Source organism: Branchiostoma lanceolatum, chromosome 13, assembly GCF_035083965.1.
Source record: "Branchiostoma lanceolatum isolate klBraLanc5 chromosome 13, klBraLanc5.hap2, whole genome shotgun sequence".
NCBI classification, from domain to species: Eukaryota; Metazoa; Chordata; class Leptocardii; order Amphioxiformes; family Branchiostomatidae; genus Branchiostoma; species Branchiostoma lanceolatum.
The window spans coordinates 11,366,243-11,382,881 of record NC_089734.1 but is presented as its reverse complement, the minus strand read 5'-3'; the positions used below and the strand labels follow the sequence as shown (position 1 = coordinate 11,382,881).

The 16,639-nt window shown below is 41.2% G+C and overlaps 1 protein-coding gene across 2 annotated transcripts; it reads left to right on the top strand.

Moving 5' to 3' along the window:
• Positions 1–3,680: 3,680 nt before the first annotated feature.
• Positions 3,681–16,264, top strand: LOC136447875 (scaffold attachment factor B2-like). 2 transcript variants are annotated; one of them, XM_066446987.1, is made up of 14 exons: positions 3,681–3,984; positions 4,690–4,872; positions 5,464–5,532; positions 6,991–7,015; positions 8,371–8,496; positions 10,212–10,351; positions 10,785–10,874; positions 11,329–11,458; positions 11,954–12,094; positions 12,487–12,598; positions 13,171–13,399; positions 14,286–14,354; positions 14,917–15,024; positions 15,441–16,264. In XM_066446987.1, exons 1-14 carry the CDS (start codon positions 3,718–3,720, stop codon positions 15,480–15,482), a joined length of 1,731 nt encoding a protein of 576 aa, XP_066303084.1. In that variant the 5' UTR covers positions 3,681–3,717; the 3' UTR covers positions 15,483–16,264. The 2 variants fall into 2 exon arrangements, with proteins under 2 accessions (XP_066303084.1, XP_066303083.1); XM_066446986.1 differs by having other exon boundaries at positions 11,951–12,094.
• Positions 16,265–16,639: the final 375 nt, after the last annotated feature.

The window sequence follows — 16,639 nt, the reverse complement described above, 5'->3', positions numbered from 1 at the left end:
TAAATACATGTATAAGCGTTTGCTAGCTGTGTACAAAAAATTAATACGAATCTACATACATATTAACGGGTTATCAGGAAATCCTCTGTTATGTGTAACTGGACTAAACCTTTATTGATACTCTAAATTTGTTCAATGCTGCAAATTTGTCATGTACAGTGTTACTTCCTAAAAATACTAAACCATCATGTATAGTGACGAAGCTTTTCTGCTGCTGTAAAACTAAAGAGATCTACAGTACCAGTAGCCCGGATGAACACCTGCCGTCAGCACTCATCTTACCTTGAATCTCGACACTTAATGACGTCATGCCATAATTGCTTACTTGCATCACATTCTTTATATATATACACAATGCTTTCCTAGAAAAATGCTCATTCATTATCACTGTAGCTATGACTTTCTCCAACCATGAAATATTTGCCAGAAGGATGAAGTTTAGAGATTTTCTTTGAAAACGTGATGAAATAATCAACCATAAAGATACAAATACATGTATTTGTTTTTAAGGGCTGTGTAAACGTGACTATAGATAATTATCAGTAACGGTGAAGGGTGTTGTTGTGTACTGTACTGGGCATGTGTAGTACAGTAAACGTGCCTACACAAAAGCCCACAGGTCTGTCCTGTGATGTGGGTTGATGATTAACTCACTCAGGGAGTCGCTGTGGTGTGATGACTGCCACCATGCTGCACATGCTCAGAAGGAACGGACGGGCCTCGATCTTACCCCTCGCTGCGATTTTATGCCATTTGGGATTTTTTATATTCAATCTGATCCATGGGGATTGATGTATGATTCATTGAGTGTGCTAGTCTGTGCATTGATGTAGGTAATGTGATACACAGGATAACCGTTCCTCAAGCAACTGGATTGATCGATCATAAATCTATCTTGTTGCTTGAGTTATCATCTTGTGTACACCAGTCTGTATTACAAAGATATCTGTAGCTGTATATAATGTATAATAATTCTACAGATGCCCCTGTGCAGTAGTATATACAGATTGTGTCAACTTATAAAATATATCAATATGAACAGTTTGTGAGAGGGTTTTTCTGAAGAACATTATGATTATGTAGTGACTGCAGGGGTTTGCAAAAGATGGGAATTCAATGTAATTTTTAAAAACTCCATCTGCATGACTGAAAAAAGGCACAATGTGGAGAGTGAGTTCTTGATTTGAAAACAATCTTCATAGTTTCATGTCACGAAGTTCAGATTTTTTGGATGAAATTTTTCTGCCCCAACAAGCAAATTTCTGTCTCGGATGGAGGGATGGTTTCTGGATACAGCTTTGGCTGAAACTTATGTGACTGTACTTCTATGTCCTAATTCAATTTACTGGAACGAAAACTGGGCTAGTCTTTATACTATTCAGCTGGATGGAACAATCAGTTCCTTGTCAGCAAGACAGTAAAGTCAGCAGCTGCCAGGAAATATTATAGGTTTAGCCAGAGGGGAAGTGAAAGGACATAAATTAAGTTTTGTAGTCCTGTCCAGGGGGCCCATGAATTAAGGCTACACTAAGTACAGTGTTTCGGTCTCCACCTGAAAGGAATCAGGCCAAATCATGGATCCAATGGTACTACCCACACTTCAGGAAAGACATCAACAGCCAATCCTGAAGTTCGGTCGTGGACTGCTGGAATCCAAAAACTTTAGAAAGGCTGCCGCCAATGTGAGAAGAGGTCAGTGGACGACTCACCAGGTCCTGCCACAAATTGAACAATATTTCTACTAGACTATTATAAGAATAGTACAATACCGGTACTGCACATTTGTATCACCAACTTATAGATTTGGGTCGAGACTATTAGAACACTGCTTCGAGATCCTTTTACATCATTTTGTATTCTATGTATTTTAAAAGCTTTTAACGACTATTCTAGTCAGTAATAACAATGACGAATGATCTTAGTCTTAAACATGCAGTATAGTGGATTGTAAAGGTGAATGTCAGAGCTTAGTTCAGGGCCCAATTCTTTTAAGGCCTCTAATCTGTACAATTGCAATAATGAATAAACCGATTATCATTAATATGTATATGGATGTAGTTATCCAAAACCTGACCCACCTGACATTGATGCCGTGACACAGATCTTAGTTTAATACAGTATGTTTTCAATTGAGGCATACCTGTTCATTCCACTCTATTTGCAATAATACCATGTTGGGTTATTCTACATCTCTACATTTCGATAGCCCCTTCAGGGCCAAAGTAGGGGGGGAGTTGAGGTCCCGGGCTAAGGCGGGCAGGCCTCCAGCCTGGCACGGAACGACTCAACGGTGGGAGCCGTCGCAACCGTGCCAGGCAGGGTGTTCCACTGGGGGATAGTACAGGGAAAGAAAGAGTGTTTATATGTATCGGTTCTTGCGTGGATGGTGTAAAACTTGAGGTCGTGGCTCCCCCGGCTGCGCCCCTGGGCTGGTTTCAGCAAACTAAGTGTCTATATTAATATGGTTGTTAACAAGTTTGTAGAAGAAGGTGAGGCGGGCGTTCCTCCTCCTTTCAGGGAGAAGGAGCCACTGCAGGTTACTTATTCTAGTGCAGCGTATATATGACTAGTGTGTTAATTTTACATTCATTGATCTGTCATTGTTTTAACTTAAAGATATTCTGTATTTCGTTGAAAGTTGACGATGAAATCATGATGGGCAAATTTGATTGGCTATTGACAGGAATATCCTATAGCTATCCATTCTTATCGACAGGAATATATCCTGTCAATAGTTTTCCTGACACACACCTGGTCTTAAATTGAAGGGTTGTAGAAGCTATAGATTAGTTATAAAAGGGGGCAGTTGTGTCCATGTGGTGTAGAGGTCTGCATACTTTAAAATGCCACTTGCCACATCTGGTTTAAATTTCGTGGAATCAGCAACTGAGTTCGCACTCGGGTTTGCACGCAACTGGAAAAGAGTCGCATTAACCCTTTGGAGGGAGATTTAAAGCTGGCGGCCCTGTGCGTGAGGGAGTTTAAGTGTTAGCCTCAAGTGCCAAATTGAAACCTCTTCGCACAAAAGAACCCAACACACTTTAATAATATTGAGAAGAGTAGGGGTGCCCTGGTGTACTTGGCCAAAATCATGAGTGGTAGCAAATGCACATTACACTACCCTAGCTGTTCGAAAAAACATCATCCTTTGCCTGGAGAATAGCTTTAACGGTTACCTTTAATGCAGAAAATATTGCGATTAGCCCCTTCCAACATCTGCTTGGAACTTTAGCTGGGGAGTTGGGACACATGTTGTCTTGATGGATTCAGGCCCAAACTAGTATTTAGTAATCCTGTCATTCTAAAACATATCAATAGTTTAATGAAAGAGTAAAAATATAATTTTAACTGTAGGATTGTGAACAAAGAACGCACCTGACCTTCATGTAAAATGCATGCGTCCCTCGACTTGCAATTCTGCAAAATAACGCTAGATGTCTCTTTTGACCTGTTCTCTCTTTTGAATTAACGAAGAGGTAAAATGAACAATTGGGTCAAAGTAAAAAATTAAAGGTTGTCTTAAACTATACATTGAAAGATTTGGAGCAGAAATTCATATTTTTTTTTATTTAAATAATCCTATTTTAGTTCTTAAAGTAAAAATATGTGTATAGAGCCCAAGGTAGGATAAGTTTATTAACTGATAAAAGCGTTACGACCCCTCCAGTTTAACCCGTAATGGTATAACCCAAAGCATATCCGGTAAAGGAAGACAAAATGGCGGGGCAAACTCCGATGGATTTAGATTTTTCGTCAGACTACAGTTTTGCGGGGGCCTCCACGTCTTCTGCTGCCGTCCCCTCCACTAGCGGAGCAGGGGTAGACCAGGGACAGTTCAGCTACAGCCTCACCGGTCAGATGGAGGCAACAGGGACCTACACAGACTTCAGCAGCGGCGCGGCGGCGGCGTCCAAGCCACAGAGCATCACACAGCTTGCGGCGGCTTACTGTGATTCCTGCGACCAAAACTTCAAATCTGAGGATGTAGGTTTGAATCGAAAATATCCCAAAGACAATAGAACATATTCTCATCAGCAATACCTTCGCATGTTCTTTCAAAATGTGTTTCTTTCCCTCGATTTTGGTGCCAGTGCGCATTCATACACATGACAAATTCATTCACATACGATCAAATTTAGACACACGTGCACGCGCTGGAAAACTGGCCATATTCAAAATGTAAAACTGTTCAAGAAACGTCCGAAAATAATTTCATCAGGTTGGTAGAATATAGGATATAGGAGGTTCTTTGTACACAACCAGGTAATCTCACCTGCTGACGTTTCGGTATCTATCAGACACCTTCTTCAGAGCTTCTGACTGGAGTGCTGTTTCTCTGAAGAAGGTGTCTGATAGATACCGAAACGTCAGCAGGTGAGATTACCTGGTTGTGTTACTTGTGTACAAAGAACCTCCTATATCCTGTTCAAGAAACGTCTAATTGTGTGATTTGTTGGTGAGTCCTGTATGTTGTTTCCCTTGCCACTGTCCATGTCCATACCAAACTGAAAAAAACACAGATATGTATGAACTGCAGTTCACTTCCTGGCCACCAGGTGTCGTCGAGACCTTAAAGTCAGCCAGTTCCAGCATATTTGAAAGCTTTTCGATCTAGCAATAGATTAAATGTGACCTTATTGTACCCACCGTAAAATTTGTTCGAACATAATTTTCTGTTTTTTTGTATAGTCTTACCGTGTCCACTTGAAGAGCATTGGTCACCTGATGAAGTCCAGCGGGACAGACATGGGTTTGGACGCGGCCAAAGGCTTCATTCCCCCGATCCCGAAGCCTAAAGCAGTAGAAGAGAAAAAGGAGAAAGATCCTGAAGAAATTCACCGGAAGCAGTTTCCTGATGAATACTTCTGCCACGTAAGTAACTACCGGTGTCCCTGGGATAAAAGTGGTACACAATGGATCCAGGGGGCATGGGTTCCATTCCCGCTTGGGCAAGGTGTGAGGGGTAGCATTTGTCCTTTAGGATGGGGACATGAAGCTGGTAGCCCATGTATGAGGGAGTGTCAGTTGTTAGTCTCAGGTGTCAGACTTCTGCATGTAAAAGTGAAACTTAGTAAAACTCAACAAACTTATTGTGAAGTGGCATGTTTTTTAGTTTCTACTATTATAATTTATAGCTTACTTGGCTTGAATATATGTTTTATACTAGTACAATTGTGTATATTGCTATCATATTTGTAGGAGATGATGGTAGAATAAGTGCTTTTGTAGATTTGAGTACGCATGCGCTGAATGATGTGCAGTGTGAAAGGTGAAGGCCACTGAGACGGAAACAAACCCCGTCTGGTCATTGTTTAGACAACGTTGAAACAACAACTGTATACAAACCTTTGACACTGCACATGCGTACTCGAATCTATGAAAGAGCTTATTGACCATATGTGTACTACAGCCGTTTGTAGATTTGCTAAAGTAAAATGTGATTTTTATAACTTGTGCTTATAGATTTGCCAGGCCAAGTGCACCAGTGAGAGCCAGTTTGAAAGCCACAACTCTGGTGCTCGGCACAAAAAGGTATGTTCTTAAAGACGCAAAGATAGCCTTGGGACTTCTTAAGACATATCCGACTCCCCAACATACACTTCCAGTTCCTGCTGAAAAGGAATGTATGCTGGACAAAAAGCAGGGATTTCTGCTATTCTGAATTCTCCAAGCAGATGTAAGGTCGGGCTCAGTGGCTCATGTTTTTTCTTACGTACCCTAAATCTGCTTGGAGATTAGGAACTCTGGGCAAATAGAGCAAATCGTCCATCAGTTGTTCATGGCAGTATGGTGCCATGAAGAGCTGCCATCTCTAATACGTCATTTGCAGTTTAGGTCAGTCTGAATTGTTACAATTGTAAGCAAAGCAAAGACTTTGGATGTAACAATGGAAAAAACATTTGCTGTATTGTAGTAGAGAAAATGTACACTATTGTATGTACACTTAAACCTTACAATTGACAGGTGATGCCAAATGGTCAATTTAAGCCACTATATTTCCAATGCTGTTAAATGTTGTTCATCCTCGTTCAAAGATGCAACTGTCAGACGTTTAAAATCCAACTTTGATACTTTGCCAGTAACAAACCATAGTTCTTATACTGTATGAAGTCACAGTGTGCACCATGGACAATTTGTGTCTGGAACTTCACTTTTACATTGCACACGCGATTTCTTGGTACAAGCCTTGCAATGTGTTTATGTAGTTCCCAGGAAGCAGTACACTTCAAGTCTTGGACATGAGAACTCAACAGAAGGGAAAAGTTAGAACTGATGCATAAATGCAATAAATACAATACTCGTGAGCAGTTTGGATCATTCCCCCAGTTCTCATGTCTGTGTATTAGATCTAGGTTGTCTAGGAAACATGGGCCTATCAGTTTAAATCTTCAGGGCCATTTTACCCCGGAGATTTACTCTGACAGAGTGAACTTTTGGCAATGTCTCAGAGGTTACACAGACTTGAAAAAACCTTAAAGTATTGTAAAATGAAGCATCTTTAATTGTCTTAGATTAGTTCTCTAATGTGTCAAGCTAGACAAAAGGACACATTGTAAACTACATGGACATGTATGTGAAGAAATTGAAATTTGTTTGCTCAAACCACAACCTGCATGTATAACCAGGTTTGCCTGTTCCCACTTTAGCAGGAAACACATATGCTGCATTCTCATCTGCTGACCAGATGAGAGTCAACTTGAACTTGTAGCCCTCTTGGCCTTGGACAGAGTGAGACAATGATGTACACCTTGAATTTTGATATTCCACATCGTGTATCTACCGTATTCAAAATTCAAGCTGCATGTTGAATACCTCTGTCCAAAGCTGGAGAAAGACTCAAAGTCTGATGAATTCTGCATAAAACAACTGACCAGGGCTCTTAAAGTAAGAGCCGTGGAATGTTGGACCGATGTAGGTTACGATCTCCGTCACTCACTCTGTGTTCCTCTTTCATCGCGTGGTCTCGCGGGGCGAATCGGATCGACACAGAACTTGGCCGCCGTCGAGAAAGGCAGTAAGTAGACAAGATTTGACGTTCAAAAAAAATCTTGTCAACGTTCATATCTTTACAGTGTTTCCCCCTGTGTGATGCTAGATAATGTGTAAAACAAATACAGCAACATTTATATGATCCATGTAATTGTTGCTACGAGTAAGTGAAGAGAAGGAAAAGAATGACTGAATTGTCTCTTGTCATTTAGGATTGCTGCTGTAATTTATGCAGGAATCAGAAGCCATGCTATTCAAAAGCGAACACTTGAATAGCATCAAAGAGACAAAGCATAATGACACCTGCGTTAAAGCTTAGGTTTCAAAACAGGGAGGAAACATTGCATTTTGTTACTGTTACAGATATGACAAAAGTTTTGCTGTACAGTGATACACAAAACAGGAACTTTGCATATTTAAACACAACTTAGAGTCTTGTAGACTTAAAACACAGAGTGCAAAGCCTTTGTCATATCTGTCAAGTTCTCAACAACTTCATAAATAACGTAAAAGTCAACTGTTTAACTGTGTTTCACATAATGTCATTGAAAGGGTTGAACTAGTTTCCATCACGTAGAGTAGACTCCCAAAGAACAGGTCTCTCGTCGGTAAGATCACATGACCTTAGCAAATGGGTCAGTTATCCTGAAGAAGACCAGAGGTCTGTTCAAAAATCTGCGGAATCTACTCTTGTGTTGAAAACTACACTTGTTCAGCCCTGTCTATAGTTAAAGGCAGGTATCCTTGGTGCCACAGTTATGCCTGGATGCCGAATCGCCTTGAGGTACATTTTGTGTAAGGGTTTCAAATCTATATTTGGTGTTGTGAAAACACTTGCAAGTACAGTACATGTAAGTCGTTCCCATACATGTTTTTTTTTTATAACAGCAATTGATACATACCAGTGTAAGTATGCAACTTTGCAAGAAATGTTGCTGCACAATTGCACTACTGCAGTGTAAGTGTTTATCCTGGATGTCATCCTCTGTAGTAACCGCTGGCACAATCTTATCACTTGCTAACCACTGTGGCGGATGGCACTCAGACTTAGAGCTGTGTACCGGGACACTGTACCGATACAGTACCGGGTACAATCAATTAGGTACAGGTCCAAAATACCTTCAAAGCTCTTCCCTGCTAAAGATACCAAGATATACATGACATTTTATGGATGAGAACATAGATATCAAGATGTAAATGACAAAACTTGCAATGTCTTCTCTTGCAATTTTTTCCTATCTTTTATTTTTTTAAATACAGCTACCAACAAAACAGGAAAAAAGATCAAACTGTATGTAGTCACTGCTAGTTGCCTGGTAAGTCCTAAATGTAAAATGTTATATTCAAGACACTGAATTTCTGTTGTTTCGTTGCCTGCAGTCAAACCAGCGCCAGTTGCGAAGTCTAAACCTGCGGGTGCGTCCAGTAAGAAGGCCACCATCGTGGACACGCTGAACCAATCACGCTGTATGGACACACTCGAGCAGATGGACGAACCTCTCGTTGGTAAGGGGCCAATCACATTTTTTACACGAGGGCACTCATGGGATAGTTGTGCATATATTATTCAAACGAACCCTACACACACATGTACACACACACAAACACACACATGTACACACACATGTACACACACACACACACACACACACACACACACACACACACACACACACACGGGTACCCGAAGATGATAATGCATCCACTCTGGACAGAGCTGCTATCAACAGTCTCTGTTATTTACAGTAGATTCCAATTATTTGTATACTTTTTTTCTGTATATTTCGTATTTCTGTATAGAATTTCAAAACACCAAACCATTTACCATCCACTCAATGGTAAAAGCAATGTATAACTGTATCGTCCATAATCGTAAAGTTCGGTGTATTGTATAGAATCTTGTCCGATTTTATCGTAAAATGACCCGAAACTATAGGCTAAATTTTGGGTTTGTATTGTAGTTTCGGGAGCGGGGACGCCGTCTACCGTTCGACAATCGCACTCTTTTGTTTCTTGCTATTGTTCTGCTTTCAAACAGTCGATATCGGTACCTTTGACATACGTTGATCTCATCAAAACCTGTTCTTCAAGGCTCAAACGACGCGACGAAAGTCAGCGAAACGTCAAGAAAAACAAGATTTTTGCCCGAGCATTTGGACCTTTACGCTGTGATTTGCAGCGATTTGCCGTTATTTGTGGTCGTATTCGGCGGAGAATGTATTCTTTAAATTCTTTTCCCATGAAAATTCTGCTTATGGCGCAATTTCACGTAAAATGTAGCGACGAAGGCTGGATGACGCTCGGGGCAGCCATCTTTGTTTACTCATGTTTACCGCGTGTTCTAAGCGCTGATTGGTTTGCGTCATGAAAACATGTGCTCTGATTGGTTGGCTGCAAGATTTCACGTGATCAACATATGGCGGGAGTTTTTTTTTTGCAGGAGTATCCCACGCAGTTCGGGCTTATCTGAACAAAATAGGTCGCGTATTTATTCCAATATGGTGACGTTAAAATCGCGGGAAAGGTAGGATTGTACTTTGATTAAAATTTTGCAAACTAAAGTTGCGATATCGTTAGTCAGTAGTGAGTGTGTTTGTGTGTCTTGCTCAAAATCCTATATTCGCCCCCCCCCCTCCTTCGGGGCGTGAATATCACTAGTTCGGGGAGTCGTATAGTTCGGGGAGTCGTATAATTTACGCTGACAAATGGGCTATACAGATATGCGGAATCTACTGTACTTTAGAATCATTTTTAAAACACACAGGAAATGCCATTTTAGAGGGTCAAATTTTCAAAATTTACCGGGGGGCATGACATCCCTAGAAAGCTCATTTTAAAAAGAACTCAAGAAACAAAGTTTGATTCCAAGAAAGTTGTCTGTTGTTTCTGACACAGCCTGCTTTGATGGCATCAAAATCATACAACAGCATACCATGAATGTGACCGTATGAAAAAAAGACAGATTTCAATGTTTTCAGAATTTCTGTCCACTGTACAAATGAAAAATATTCACTCTTGTTTTATGTTCACATCTTTTATGGTGACCTCTTACCAGAGACTCTTAAAAAGTTTTATTCAAACTGCAAACTTCTGTCTTGCATTGCATTACATGTACTACGGTTGCTTCAACTGCAAGCTTAGAAAACCTTATTCCTCTTCTACCGTGAAAATGAGTCTCTGCGTACCTTAATCTATTTGCAATGTATTCTGTCCATTTGTAGGTCTGGACTATATAACAGAGTTCCAGAATGAGGACCCTGACATAGAAGAACACTACGTGTGCAACCTGTGTGACTCCAAATGTGACCCTCGCACACTTAACACTCACGTCATTGGGGCCAGGCACAGGCTGGCTTACCTGGTATGTGTTTGTTTGTTTGTTTGTTTTCATACCTAGTAAACCGCCTCATGGCGTAACACACCAGGTTTGTACTGGAGAGTACAAGTTGCATATCCGGACAGATTTATTTGACCCACTCACACAGGGATGGACCCCTACTCTTTTCGATATGTGTGGTGGGTTCTTAACCATGCTTGAGGTGTGGTTCTCCTCAAACACGGGGTCTCCATTTAACGTCCTATCCGAGGGACATCCCTAGCCAAAGTTAGGTACTCATTTACACATGAGCCAAGTGAGGAAATTGTAGCTGATCTGGTAATCAAACAATCATGGAAATATTGTGAAAGCTTCAATAAACTTTGGTAGTGTTAAATTCCAATATGTTACTGCAGTTTTTCACTGTATGTACATGTATGGGAAACCTTGTATGATGATTTCTTTTTTTTGCCAACAGAAAGAGCACCATCCTGACATGGCAGCCATGACCCTGCAGAATAAGAAACGTTCGGAGCAATCCATCGCTCTGGCAGAGTTTGTGAGAGAGGTAAGAATTGGGCAGAAACCGGTGAAACAAGGTCATATAGTGCAAATGAAAAATGTAGACCTACTGGTACAAAGCCGGACTGCTAGCCTCTAGACCATTCATGCCATAGTACTCTAAGTTGTTTGATGATAGGTTATTACCTCCATGAAAAAGAAGGTATTGTTTTTGGTTTGTTTGTTGTTGTTGAGATTAAGAAAGAACAGGGTTAACTTTTGCTTGACCCCACAGGCAGGGAGGGCGTTTGAGCTGTTTGTTACCGGATCCCGGGTTGATTTTACCTCTGAGTTAAAAGTATCCTGGGCCCCGGCTGTGCCCCAAAATAGCCTGATAGCCACAGGGTGTCCCATGGTGCCATGCCCAAAAGTGCTAGAAAACAGCCCGTAGACTACCTGTCGTGCTCCTTTTTCCACTTGTGACCGTAGCATAATGAATACACTTTTGCTCGACCCAATAGGCAGTGAAGAAGGATGGACAGAAAGAGGTGAAGGTGAAACTGGAGCTGAACCCGTTCTACAACCCCGAGCAGCGGGAGAAGGAGAAACGGAAGCGCGAGGATCAACGTCGTAGACAGGAGGAAGCCTACGGTGAGACAATGACGTTTCACATTTCTCACCTCCTCTTAGGCCGTGTTGATTTGATTATATGGATGACATCCTCCAGGGGCCCAAAATCTGATGCAAGCGTGCAAATAAATAAAAAAGTTTGGCAAAAAAAAAGTTGCCTTCATTATGAAATCTATGTGGTCAGGATTGACTCACAACATGTTTCCAGGTCGAGGTGTTAATACAGTATTACATAGATGGATTGAAAAGGATGTGATTTTAGACTGCATAACTACCACCAAGTTCAATTCTCATTGACAGAAAGATCCTCCAAAAATCATATTTCTGGTTATCGTTGTAATGTTTATGTACCGTTACATCGTATACAAATTTCCATCATACAGTAATTTTGAAAAGAAAACAATGTCAACCCCTCCCTGTGAAAATATACCCTGCTACTGAAACAGCGAGGAAACTTGCTGACCTAGTTGCTACTATGACAGATGTACATTGTATTTGACTCTCTTTTCACAGCAGCCAAGCGTCGAAGGCTGGGTATGATGGATGATGACTGGGGTGGTGCCTATGGGTATGGTCCTGGGCCCATGGCTCGCCATGCTCCACCCATTGGTCGTGGCAGGCCAAGACGCCCTTATCCCGAAGACGACTACTACCCAGGTCTGTAACCTTCTTATTGTTAACATGTTTATCTAAATTTTTTGTGAGTTTTGACAGTGGTCCAATGGCCGATGTTTTAACAACGTAATTATCAAGCCCACAATATTGTCGGTGTTACACGCCAGTCGAAATCCCAGCACAAGAAGACTGGTGATCCCTAACTCTCACACTGTCAGACACACTGTAGGAAAACTTTCCTTCCAACAACAGTAGGACTATGGAACAAACTTCCAGAGGCAATAGTTACCATTAGAGATTGACAGAAGTTCAAATGTGACGCTAAGTCTTTTCCTCAGCGCACACACGTTTTGTCTACCATTGGCTGTCCAGCCGCTAATGCTGAAGTTGATATAAAAGATTTTAAAAATGTGTATATGTCTTCGTGTTGACAGGTCCGCATTATCAAGACTATGGCTACCCTGATGAGCCGTATCGTGAAGGAGGGCCACGTGGACGTGGTCGCTTGCTGCCACCTGCATCATTCCGTCCTAGGTCACCCAGAAGGTTGGTAGGAGCTCTGTTCTTCCAAATATCTCATATTAGTTCAATATTAGGAAGTGAGTGCAAAGGGAATTGTAGTATTGTGTTGGCATAATGGTTAGGATGTTTGGCCACAGAGGTTCTGGGTTTGAATCCCCTGACATGCCACCGATGTTGTGCCATTGGAAAATGCACTTTACACGACTTTCCTCACTCGGCTGAGGTGTAAATGAGTACCTAACTTCAGCTAGGGACATCCCTAGGATACAGGTCCCGTGTTTGAGAAGAGCCACATTTCAAGCTTGTTAAAGAGCCCACCATTCTTATTGAGAAGAGTAGGGATCCTTCCAAGTGTGAGTGGATTAGAAAAATCAGTCCGGATATGTCCCTTTTAGTGCAAACCTGGTGTGTTACACCATGAGTATGCAATACAAACAAACAAGCAAACAAACAAACACAGCTTGTACACAGCTTTAGTCTTACTTTTAATTTGATGTGAAGCTCGCTTTGAAATATCCACTCCTTGATGCGTGTATTTTGACAAAAGAAAGGAAAATTTCAAAGCTTGCAATGTTCGCTTTATTTTCCTGTAATAGAGAACACTACTATGAGGGAGGGTACCCGGAGGCACCATACGAAGACGATCGACGCCTTGCCCGCGATCCTTACTACCAACCAGAAAGACGTCAGGATGACTTTTACCGACGGGGAGGCGAAGGGTACGAGGCCGATCCGTACGGGGGTGGGCGGCCTGTCCCGCCAGAATTCCGTGGTCCAGGCGGCCCTGGCGGCCCTGGCCGAGGTTTCGATTTCAATGACTTTGCTGTAAGTACACATTAAATCTATTTTAGTGTTCTTGACAGACACTAGACCCTGCTCTCTCTCTATTTTACTCTAGTGCCTGCATTTTCTTTAAGAAAACTACATTTACTGTAAAATCTGATATTGTAGATTTACTAGAAATGAAATGGAAGGTAAGAATGATATTGGATTCAACAGGGCTGTCTCCAGCTTTTGATTTTTTTCCGTCCCACTCATTGTTTGGGAGCCATTGTGTTGAATTTTCCTTGTTAATTTCGTCATTTTAAGCTTACGAAGATACATTTTCATCAGTCTCATTTCATGAAGTTCAGATTTGGGTATGGACAAGTTAGAATTTGCAAACAAGCAAATTTCCGTCCCGCGACGGAGAGACGGGTCCTGGAGACAGCCCCGGGATTCATTGTTTAAGAACTGATGGACATTCGCCAAAAATAATTACTCAAGCAACTGGATAAGATTTTGAAACAGTCAGACGTTTCAGACAGCATCCACTGTCTTTCGTCAGTGACTAACGATAGGACTGAGAACACCAGGTTTTATACCAAAACTCTGAATAGGGATGTAAATGAGGTTAAGACAATTTAGGATGTCTTGAAGTAGTCTTTAAAAGAAGATTAATTAAAGACAAAGTTGTGCCAATAGTTCAATTAGCTGTTGATTTTAGTACAGTAACTAAATGTTGTTCGTCCAGGGGTGGAGGGTGGTGGGCAGTACATTATCCCAAGTGCCTTAAAGTTCAACGCGTAGACCCCCTTTCCTGTTGAGGGCGGGGTTGTACATCCTCTCATATATTGCTTCTACAATTCCCCGTTCGAACCAGCGTTCTTCGCGACCTGATGGACATTGTTTATATAAACCTTTCATGACATGTTGTACTTGTGTTCTGTAGCGACATGAGCCCGGACCAAACCATGGGCCCCCAGGAGAGAGGAGTCAGCTGGCAGACCTTATTGGCAGGGTGAGGCACAAAGACATTCTTCAACTGAATTTCTTTCCTAATATCAACTCTCATGATAGACTAATTTGAACGACACAAACTGATTATGTCATAATGGGGATTTTGTGAATACCCACGAGATACCGGGCTCTGTGAGACCACTAGGCGTTCGGGAAATGTTCGAATGTGTGCGATGACATGGCAGTTTGTGAGTGAATTCCCCCCTGTGATGACATTGGTGTGTGTTGTTCAAATTCGTCTATTCTGCCAGGCATCCTTAGACCGGAACATTTTTTTAAATGGTGAATTTAAAGAGATCTACTAATGCAGCTTCAGTAATCTATGAGGTAGTCTTATGGTCCTTGGCAGTCTTAGGTTACTTGGCAGAATGATGAGACTGAGAGTTGACATTGTACAAATTTCATATTACTATTTTTCCTGTTTTTAAAAAATAAAAATAGTCTTCTTTAATATTTGTCTTCCTTGTCAGTAGTGATGATGCTGCTGCAATGGCCCTCCAACTGTCCAACAAGTAAAGATAGTCAATTTTGTTTAATGTTTGTTTTCCTTGTTTTCTACGCAGGCTAAAGACCTGGTTAGTAGTGAGGACGACGCTGCTATGGCCCTCCAACTGTCCAACGCCCTGACCAAGGCCCTCCTCTCGTACAGACTGAAGAACGTCCCACCAGAGGTCAGTACACATCAGGCTTTTACCTAGGATTTATAAACAGGGCGTTAAAATTCTGTTGGGGGGGGGCAGACTTCCCTAATGGGCTTTATGGATTAACGATTACCCAGTAGCTTTGCATGTCAATCAATTTTTATGCTGTCCCAGTATTGGTATGAGGAAAAAACAACAGTCACAGTGTGTGTGTGGGGAAGACATGAACATGAGTGTTCAGATACATGTACATGTATATTTCTCTATCACTTGGTTGAAATACCAAAATCTCCCCCCCCCCCACATGCACACAAAAAAGAGACTAATTTTTTTAAATAGCAAAGTTACAGCTTGTTGATAGTCTGCTGATATGTTGAAATGATCACAATGCCGTTTTGAATAAGCAAATGCCTACAACAAATTGATGGGTTTTTTTCATTGTACAGCTCCTGAAACATGCCATGGGTGAGCTGGGACCCAACTTCTAGAGAAGGAAGCAGTACTACATCTGGTGTCAGAAGCTACATCAATTACCTAGTTCCCATTTCTGTTACTTCTGTTTCAGTTCGGTAGATTGTCAGAAATACACTCAAATATACACTTATAAACAGTTGTTGCTTTTGCTTGCAAAACATGTGGAAGTCTACTTGGATATAAGGTGAATGGGAAAATATGTTTAAATGTTGAGGTTCTCTGTTTGTTAACACAGGTTGTTAACAAGGTTAGAAGTGAATTTGAAGAAGGGCCTTGGGCAATCCTACCCGTGGTCAGGCTGGTACGGAATACACTGTTGTATTCTATATTTATCAGCCCAGGTGACTGGTAGGATTTGCTTATAACCTGGAGAGCTTGATAAGTTGAATGCCACAACAGGGAAATCTACATGTAGTACATTTTCTGCTATATTTTACAGTTTGGGTATACATGGCAGTCATGGATTGCACTGTAGTCGAATGACTAGTTTGGTAGCGCACTGTATGTTCAATAACGAGTTGTAGTAGATATATCTCAACTTCTATAAAAATACAATGCGCCTGGATGAGTTGCTACCATCACAAGATAAATGAAAAGACCTTGGAGTTGTACAAATGTATTTGTTTCTTGGAAACATATCACACCAGTACCTGAAGATTGTCACAACATTATTTTCACAACTCCTCAGCACACAATAAGTTACTACAGTTTAATGTTGAAATTTGGTAAACAAGGACCATAAGATATACACTGAACATTGTGTTTACGTTCTGCAATAAAAGTCACCAAAAATAAATATACATGTATCCTGAAATGGTATTGGGAAGTAAGATTGATATATTGAAAAGTTGTAAAAGATATGTAGATTAAATGAATGTATATATGGCTTGTATACAAGACCACAAGTTGCTTGTACGGCTAAGGCCCAGTTCACACTTGGTAAAATCTATTCAAATTGATACGCTTAAAGGGCCAATTGTGGTTTTCTAGGTCACTGATTAGATTAGGATTTGGATAGAGGAATGTTTTGTCGGGGACGTTGGTGACCTTCTGAAATGTTGTTTTGGCCACAGCAAGTGAATCTTATGGATGACATCAGCGTGCTGATGATTCGCATAGATTTTGCCAAGTGTGAACTGGTCCTAAGCTTGCATGTAAAGGCGGCTTGGTG

What these genes read in the sequence shown, in the direction of transcription:
- LOC136447875 (XM_066446986.1), top strand. Translation starts at nt 3,718, where the DNA reads ATGGCGGGGCAAACTCCGATGGATTTAGATTTTTCGTCAGACTACAGT. An exon ending in GGCCGCCGTCGAGAAAGGCA is followed by an intron (nt 7,016 to 8,370) that starts GTAAGTAGACAA and finishes CGTTGCCTGCAG; the next exon opens with TCAAACCAGCGCCAGTTGCG. An exon ending in TCGATTTCAATGACTTTGCT is followed by an intron (nt 13,400 to 14,285) that starts GTAAGTACACAT and finishes TGTGTTCTGTAG; the next exon opens with CGACATGAGCCCGGACCAAA.